A 9,860-nucleotide genomic window follows, 5' to 3' on the forward strand; every position below is an offset into this window, starting at 1 on the left:
TATCGTTTTTAATATGCCACTCATAACCTGTGATGCGGATACATCATTAAGGCAAAATTGCAGTGTAGTCCTAGATTTTTTTTCTTCGTAGAATGTTTTGAGAGAGATTTTTCTTTTGGGTTTCAAATATACTCTCAAGGCACAAGCGTTTCTAATTGATGGTTGAGATGGTGCATGACAACAAGCAGAACATCATCTGTTAACAATTTTACAGTATTAACAACACCAAGTGAATATTGAGAATAACGACATATCGTTTTCTTTGTGTTTGTCACCCTCTCTCTGCTGGATTAGGCATTGGCTGCTCTTCAACATTGTTTCATATCATTAAAATATACTTGATGTTTAAATTTTCACTTGGGGTGAGGGGTAGTGAAAGATACTGTAATTGTTGAGGAGACTCTAATTATGTAGTTATATAAATATATAGAAACATAATTTGATCAAAACGTTTAAGCTTATAAGTTTAGGCCAAATTATATTATATTAACTACTTATGTCATTATTATTCAATAAGGAACTTCACTTACACGTGTGCATCTAACAATCTTCTCTTTATGTGAGTCATTGCCTCTCTATAGGCTTCAAAGCTCTCTATGTGAGCCATGAACAAGTTTTACTAGCTTTTTTTACCTATGGGCTTTTTCCTTCACTAATTCATCATCCATAGGTCTCTTGTATGTTATCTATTATCTATGAAAATCATGTGTCAATTTTGCATGCTCATCCATGGGAACTTGGTCCGCATGGAGAGAACATCTTAGTGAGACTCCAATTAAGTTAATATAATATATTGGCGTACCATTTGACCCAAAAGCTTAAGCATGTGAGTTTTACTCATTGATATTGTTTCATCTTTAATTAATTGTTCATTTTATAATAATTGTAATTTTCTTTATATGCAAAAGGATTGTATTTGTGTTTGATTTATAAAAAAAATAAAATTATAATCATTAAATATTTTATTTTTTAGATTGTTTGGATATTTTATCTATATACCATTAAGATTTATAAAATTCATTGCTCCACTATTGTTTCTTGAAGGCATAATACTTTGGTATATTAAATAATTTCACAATGAAAGCATATAATCATCCCAATCACATTTGGAAAAGATTGTTAATCAACTTAACATATGGTGCAGTGGCTTTGATCGTAAGTTCAATGCTCATGCCATCAATTTAAAAGAGAAAAAAAGAAAAAAGAAAAAGAAGACACTCTATATGGTGTCATTTTTTTTCAATTTTATATCACTATATAAATTGTTTTTTTTTTTTTTTTCACATTATTTTAAATATTACCAATCACCTCTTTCAAATTTCACAAAAGTGAGATTTTAGTGCACTAGATACGATATTTTATTATTTTGAATTGTACTATTGAATTATACTCTTTTTTTTTTTTTTTTTTTTTGCCCCTTAACATGCATGTCAAAATTTGCATTAATTAGATGGAATTTATTATCTCATCCATAAACTTGTATATAAATTTTTTTTTAAAACACTTAAAATGTAAAGATTTTATAAATTATATTTTTTGTATATAATTTTAATATTTAACTAGATAGTTTACAATCATGAAAATATAATGGGAAAACATGTAATAAATGGATGGTATTGACAAAAATTACTTTTAAATCTTCAACCAAACCCATTATTAAAATATATGCTATTTTCCCATTTTGTTATTTTACCAGCTTTCATAAGTGCAAAGAAAACAAAGAGTGACTTCTCTCACAAAACCATTATTAAAATAAATGTTAGTTTACTAGCTTTCATGAGTAAAAAGAAGACAAAGTGACTTTACTCCGATCACTTCCATATTTTGAACTAAAATTTGAACATGGGGAATTAGAGTATTCGTTTTGAGATCAATAATAAGTCTCTGGAATTTCTGTTTGCTGAAATGATCAACTAGGAGTGATTAGTCTATGTAAAAGTGATTGTCCATCATCTAAAGTCAACCGCTTCTGCAAACTATGACAAAAATTGTGTCCCTAAACTTATTGTTTTGAGATGAGTTTGGAGCTTACACCTAAGTATACTTTACTCTACTCCTCTACCAATCCTTAATTACTTAGTTAAAGAAAAGAGGACACAATTTACTACTAGGCTTTGAGGCATGAAGTATATGGCATTATGGCTTCTTTCTAAATGGGTAAATACACAACTTATTATCGTGTACGTAATTGAAATAATGGTCTTTCTCAGTCCAAAATGGCACATTCCTCAGTTTTGTAGAGATCAACCCACTATTTGGTAATTGGTAGTTACATATTTATCTGTTACATAAATAAATGAGACTGACCAATAAATGAATACTGAATTGTACCCATTTTCTTTATTTGGTCATTAATAAATTGGAGACATCAGCTACAATTTTTTTCCCTGGCTATTGAAACAAAATCCAGGGCAATTTAGACCCAAAGGAAGGAAAAAAAGGAGAAGAAATTTCAGTAGTACAACATTTATCAATATGATGAGAATTTGGGAAACTAGATGAGGGCTTGGACTCCAAATTGTTGCATTTCTCTTAGCCTCCATATTGGGTAGAGAGCACCATCTCCAAGTTCTTCTGCATCCACTAGTTGCATTGCCCAAGCATAGTATACAGTATGGATTGTATCCTAGAAATGCCACAAAATATCACAGGAAATTAATATGGTTGAAAATTCAAAATTTATTAAGCAGGTCAGTGCAATATAGGGAAAGGATTTTATAACTCCTTAAATGGCCGCATGGTTAGAGGTACATCCATATGATCATATTGGCATGGCTATGCTAATTTCTACAAATGGTACAATAGTAAATTGATGCGTTTTTCAATAAAAAAAAAGAAAAGAAAAGAAAAGTAAATTGATAGGTCGTGTTGCTCTGTATTATTAGCCTTCACACTGTCAGTCTGATGCACTGCATAGGTTTTTCAAATAACTCGGGAGCTCTCATCTCACCGTTACATGTTTGTGATGACATGAAAAGTTTAGCTAATTGACACCTTTTCTTTAGGTCATGAGAAAATCAACACTCAAGGGCAAATCCATACGAATTAGGCTTTTGGACATGTAGTGGAACTTAAAAGCAATAACCAAGTCCATAGAAATACCATAACTCAACAGAGATAGCAGAATGGCGGAACCCACGATTTCTTAAATGCAGGTCCACTTAATTTATGTTCATTTGTCTGTCATCCAGCTTATAAAACAATGTTACAAAACCATTCACTCATGTTATTCATTATAAATGAACAGTGAGGCCCAAAATTTTAACCTTTTGCAATTTCAATTAGCCAGGATGCAACAAAAACACAGTTACAACTTCAAAAGTGTCTTCAAATTGAGAACAGATATCAAATGTTGTAAAAATGCTGACATTTATGACCTTACATAACAGACAAGATTCCAGGGGATATTTAAATTCCTTCTTTTTTTTAAAAAAAATAAGAAAAATATCAAGAGGGAAAATTTAAATTCCTAAAATAAAAAACTATTTCTCAAAAGAAATTCAAGGGGAAGTATCAAATACACTGCTTATAAGAGACCTAAGGTTCAGATTGTTTTGGTTGATGTTAGACAATAATTCTATGTCTATATAAATACCATTTTAGATAATAATAGCAGTCTTAAGGAAACTGTGGATACACTTATAAATTTAAATATAATAATGTGACCAACATAGTGCTACGAAAAAAATGTAATCTTTTACCTGGCTTCCTTCTGTTATTGAACCATGTCTATCACGTACACAATAGACCTGCTGTGTTTGGAACTGTGACATTTCCACAGAAGAAGATAATGAGTATCAGCTTTTGTTTCCACAAGAAATGTGTTAAAAATGCTTGCTATCAAGTTCAAAGAAAAACAAAATGCATACTGCTAAGATAATAATAGGAGAATTTCCCATCATTTTGGTCTCTCTAACTTCAACATCTGATATATGAAGAATCTGCAAAGAAAAGCCATAAATTAGTACCAATACCACTAAATATATTTCCTGATTTTTTCACTTATAACTAAGAAAAGAAAGCGTTAGAAAGTAGAAACCATTATGACCTTCTTTTATCCACCCAATACAATATGTTATCTAATTGCCAAACCGATATATTCCACTAGACTAAATAGGATTGGAGAATCTTTTTTTTTTTTTTTTTTTTTGATAATTAAATTGGATTGGAGATTATGTTAATAGAAAATGACAATAAGCTGTTTATTGGGTCCTTAATGACATCTCAAAAACAAAGCTGAACCCTAAAATGATGGCTTGGATTGAGGTCAGCCAATTTCTAGAAATGGAAAAAATCAACTAGAAAGGGAAAGCAAAGAAAGACACAAAGTCAGTCTCCATTCAAACAGAACAGTACAACAACAATGACCAAGCCTTAGTCCCCGAAATTTTGGGCTCAGCTATGAATCCTCAACATATTAGTCAAGGTTAGCCACATGTAAATACCTGTTTCTAATAAAAGATTCACATGTTTGATGTTACTCTTCCAAATTGTAATATAATTTATCAAAGTCTCATATTCCATTCCTTCCAACATAAAGTATTCATCACATGCTCATCATATTCTTAAATATACCCTTGAAAATGAAAAAAGGGATGGCAATGTGTCAAAATATTAATGTGTTGTAAAGATACAATGCAACCATGGCTGGTAAATATAGACTTTTGTTTGATAGATATGACTAAGAAACAGTAAGAAACAAAGAATCGGTGAACTAAAATTTCCTACCTTGTTATCAAAAAAGATGCCATTGCTTTGATAAGCCCCATGCTCAGCTTTACACCGCTCAATCACTTCAGGGAAACAATACTTCTTAAGAGTTTCGGCATCTCCCTGTAAACAAAAACCAATTTCCATTCAATGAAGAGATGAAAAACTCCAATGGCAGTCACATGATACACATTCTAACGAAAATTAAAAAAAAAAAAAAGAAAAGAAAAAAAAAAGAGACTGAATGGAAGGATAACACCATTCTAGAATTCTTGCAGAAGCTCAAAACCTCACCTTCATGTAAGCATGGAGGACAGGCTTGACTGCTTCCTGAACTTCTGTCACAAACTCCGGTAAAGAGAAAGATCTAATCCACACAAATATGATCAATAGAAAACAGTAAAATTTTGTTAAAATATGGAACGAAAAACTCATAGACAAGCACCAACGGTAATATGAACATACGGATCTCGCTGACGTATTTCCTTGATTGATACTGCAGCATCTGTTTCTTGAAAGATACTTTCATTGAGACTGTAAAAGACAAGATGTTCAAATAAGAGATGAAATAACAATTTAGGTAATTATAATTTATATATCATTGGTTGAACAAAGAGAAAAATATCATGGCTTAAGAGCATACTCCTGAATTTTGTGAACAATGGGGTTATCACTTGTCTCCCATATTTCCCGCACGTCTTCTGCAATCTGCCAATTCCAACCCAGACAAATTAATTGCACCACATTCAAGAGGGTGAGTACTTTATAAAATCAACAAAGTCCATTACAAAGAAAACTATAACTTTATACCATCACTTTAGTTGATATCAAATTACACCATGCCAATTAGAATTTAAAATATGAAAATGTCATGAATTCAAGAAAGTTTTATTTCAAGGGCATAACACTACATTCCTTCCTTTCTGGTTAAAACAGTGTAAATAAATTTAGATACGAGGGGAAAAATTTAGATACAAGGGGAAAAATGGAATAAGAAGCTAAGCAATCATTTTCAGTTCCTGCTTGAAACTAGTCAACAAAATTGTACCTGAAGTATTTGCCTTCAGCACTGAGAAAACAAGAATTCAAGATTGCATTTCACACTTGGCTTGTTTATAATGTCTATGAAAATTCAAATACAAGGGAACACAATTTCCAGACATATTACCAAGTACAATTTTACTTCTGTCCAAGATTTCCATAAATTCAAGTGAGGCATTCTATTTTTTTTCATCATCTCATCTCATGTCCATCAAATATAAGAAAGCCTTATAATTGGAGACTTATGCGGCTTTGAAGAAAAAATAAAAGGTGAATTAACTGAAATCATCAGTGCTATATAGAAAGAGAGGGGGTGTGCCATGTTTCAAGCCCAATCTTATTTGAAACATATCCAACATGTCTTGCTATTAAGTGGCAATTAATTTTTGTCCATCCAACTGAGTTTCCCTTTTGAAACCTTAAACATGTGCATATGACATTGCCATTTATTGCCAAGAACCATTGCAAGAAAAGTGTCACATATAAACAAAAAACCAAACAGATACAGATGGATAAGCATTTCAACTAAACAAGCTGGTCAACACAATGAAACAATACAAGACTGAAAAATACCTCCTGACTCTTTGTGACAACAGGCTCACTATAACCACTGACACGTTTGAATGTGGGATGACTTCGGATCTGGGAAAAATGCACCGTGGGGGTGGGGGTGGGGGTTAGAAAATATCCATTTTCAGGTAATAGACGAGAATATATAACAAAAGACAAAACTTTTTATAATTTTCAAAATGGAGTTGGCAACAAGGATCAGCTTACCTTCTCTTTGAATGCCTCCCACTTTTTACTCCATGGGGACTGCTTTGACTGTACAATAACAATGTCAGTTTTTGTACTTCTTTCACCTGTTGATGTGGAAGGAGTATATTGCAGGTGCTTTTTCTTACTTGTGGTACCACTTAATTCATCTTTTACAATACCATATCCCTTCTTTGCTAAGTCAGCAACCTTTGCTTCCTTTAATTTCTGGAAGGCCAACGAAACCTTCTGAGAAGGAAGACTGGACTTAAGTTTGCTAAACAAAGTTTCTGCAGTTTCACTAGATGCAGACTGCTGGAAATTCTGTTCTCCAGATGATGCTTTACTTCCATCTTTACTGTCAGTACCATGTTTAGCTGAAGTACCATTAAATTCTGAAGACTCTTCCTTCCCAATCCCAAAACTTTCTTTGACCTAATCACATAACACATAATAAATAACTAATAAATAGTCGTCACTCATCAATGCAAAATACATAGCAGTACATCAATGATGTGTTAAAATTAGGAATAGAAAGCAAACCTCCTCTTTTGCAGATGAGATCTTCTCTTTCATGTTGGTAGAAACCTAAAAACAACATAAATTTCATGAATCATACTTCACTAATATAGCTTTTTTGTATTAGTAAGTTTACACACGCACCCAATGGGTTTGAACTAACTTACCCTCCACTCCTTTCAATGGGGGAGAGGAGGTGTTGTTTGAGCTAGAGCTCATTGACATACTTCATTGATATAGATGACAGTCACTTTAGATACTTTACAAGGGCCCTTAGCTAATATGGTAGTAACAAGTAGGATTCCCTAAGAAATTCTTCAATTTCTTCTGGAAGCATAATAGTGGAAGCATACGACTATTCTTATGGTTCTCATATTCCACAAATAGCTAGGACATTGGCCCACAAGCTCTACCTCAAATGGCACCTCCTCTTCTTGTAAGGTTAAGGTGAAGAATGAGACCCATCACTTTGGGTAACTTTGAAAGATTTAAAAAAAAAAAAAAAAAAAAAAAAAAAAAAAAAAAAAAAAAAAACCTAGGACATTGAGGAATATCTGAGTCTAACAATTGATCCTGCAAGATGAGTGCCAAAGACACTTCATATTTTCCAAGACAGCCCATAGGACCTGCCCTACAAGCTAAACATACAATCCTTAAACATGTTTGAAGACACCACCAACAGTGGATTTTTTTTTTTCTTTTTTGAAATACAAGTCCGCCAATGATGAAAATACAAACTCATGCAAAAGCACTCAAACAAAGTCACTAGAGACCAGAACCATGAATATTGCAGAATATCAGAAGAAACCAATAGGAATATATAAAAAACAAATTATAAAATTTATTTAGAAACATAAGATGGTGTTCTTTATCACTTGTCTTGGCAGTGGCAGCACATGAAGGAATATTTAAATCAAACCTTTTTAGCTGTAGCTTCAGCCTCTGTCCACGCACTATCCACATGCTTGTACAGCTGCTCAGTTGTTTGCTTTGTTCTGCATTCGCCATTTCACCATCTCAATCCCTCCATTGAAGTGTCCACTAAGCCTTGACATACAACAGTATGTCTCAGCCTATTAATTAATAGCGCAAAATTACAAAATTTATTAGGTGGCTACATTACAATATTACCTATTTTTCAATTCTTCTTTCGCCACTTTCAGCTCCTCTGCTTTCTCTTTCAGCTCCTTGAGTGACTTCTGAAGCTCTGGGTTTCTGCGACCAACAAAAGGACAAAATTTAGTGTCCCATAGTTTAAGATCATGAACAAAGTCAAACCAGGGACTTTTTTCAGCTTCAAAATGGGAATGGGGACATAAGCCATTGTTATCCAGACACTACAAATCCTTATCCAAATTTAAATTTTTCACACAAATGCAAAACTCTGTAGAAGTAACATCAAAGCATATAACACATTATCTAATTTAAGAAATCCCTCTGCCTCGTCCAACACTAAAATCCCTTACTAAAGACCCAATCAAAGCAATACAAAAGATTTTGTTCTCACCTCAAAATCAAAGTTATATTGTGGTTTTTAAAAAAAATAATAATTTGCATGAAATTAAAAATCTAGAAATCAAAGTTATACTTCATTTTTAGTTTACAATTGTAAACACATTGTTCTTTTGTTATCAATAAAACTCTTATTACTTATCCAAAAAATATATATAATTTCTCTAGCAGCAACTACACAACACACACACACACAAACACAAACACAAAGAAAACTGTGAGACAGTCAAACAAGCATAGATGTTGAACAAGAAGAAGCAACCAAAAAGTTACCCGGTTACAAAGCCCCCACCTTTATATTAGCACATGCACATAACCCTCTTAAAACAATGATCAGCTACCAAACAACGTATAAATTTTAACAATAAATCCACTGCTTTATCTATAAATGTAAAAAGAACAAGCTTAATAAAGCAGAACAAACTAACTACCATACCTGTTAGCTTCGACTTTCATTTTTTCTGAAAACTCATTGAAGACGCTAAAATGACGATTTCCCACATACCCATTTGCCGAAATCAATGGTAAACTCGAACTTGAACCCTGCCACAGCACAAAACCAAATAAATAAATAATAGCAATAACCCCCCCAAAAAAAAAAAACTCTATTTACAAATAAGAAAAATATAAAAATAAAAACCCAAGGAAACAGTAAACTATGGCCAAGAAAATAACCTGAGCTGGAGCACCAAAAAGCCTCATGCTCCTGCAAAAACCAGAGGCTGTGTCACTGTTTTCAAAAACCCGATATGGGTTTTGTGAAAGACATGTTTTTCTCGCTTGTGAGGCAAAAGGGTTTTGAGAATAGTATCTCTTCCATTGAAAAGCCAAGTGCTTCAGCTTAGATTGCCGAACTCTTCCCCAAGATGCCATCTTTTTCTAGTTAGAGATTTCAAATTGTTGCATTTATATGATTTTTGTGAAATAATTTTCTTCTACAGAGAGAGAGAGAGTAAGAGAGAATGGTGTAATAAATTCAAAGTTTTTCTAAACCCTAAAACAAACCAGCAAAGCAATGGCCGAAAGAAAGAGATTGGGGAACAAGAAAACCCGAATGACTTGGGAATAGGGGTAGCAAGAATTGGGCTGAGCCTAGCCTGCAAATTGTTTAGTAAGCCAAACAATTTGATATTCTTATGGGCTCAGGACTTTTCATGCTTTAAGGCCTAATCCAAGATGAGAACCTATTTGGGCTGGCACATTTTCAGAATGAAATTCCCATAGATAAGCATCTACAACCAAAAACAGGGAAAAAAATCATATAAAAAAGTATTTTGTTTTTTGCTATTTGGGCCGGCACATATTCGGAATGAATTTGACAT

The 9,860-nt window shown here is 33.0% G+C and overlaps 1 protein-coding gene across 1 annotated transcript; it reads right to left on the bottom strand.

The window, feature by feature from the left end:
* Positions 1-2,188: 2,188 nt before the first annotated feature.
* Positions 2,189-9,616, bottom strand: LOC115971870 (mitochondrial import inner membrane translocase subunit TIM44-2-like). The gene is made up of 14 exons (XM_031091955.1): positions 9,214-9,616; positions 8,975-9,081; positions 8,158-8,241; positions 7,946-8,021; positions 7,051-7,095; positions 6,529-6,942; positions 6,325-6,393; positions 5,354-5,418; positions 5,176-5,244; positions 5,005-5,077; positions 4,729-4,833; positions 3,870-3,941; positions 3,702-3,764; positions 2,189-2,626 (listed from the first exon to the last, which is right to left on the bottom strand). The coding sequence occupies exons 1-14, from the start codon at positions 9,409-9,411 to the stop codon at positions 2,495-2,497; spliced, it is 1,572 nt and encodes a 523-aa protein (XP_030947815.1). The 5' UTR covers positions 9,412-9,616; the 3' UTR covers positions 2,189-2,494.
* Positions 9,617-9,860: the final 244 nt, after the last annotated feature.

Source organism: Quercus lobata, chromosome 12 (genome assembly GCF_001633185.2).
Source record: "Quercus lobata isolate SW786 chromosome 12, ValleyOak3.0 Primary Assembly, whole genome shotgun sequence".
Taxonomy (NCBI): Eukaryota; Viridiplantae; Streptophyta; class Magnoliopsida; order Fagales; family Fagaceae; genus Quercus; species Quercus lobata.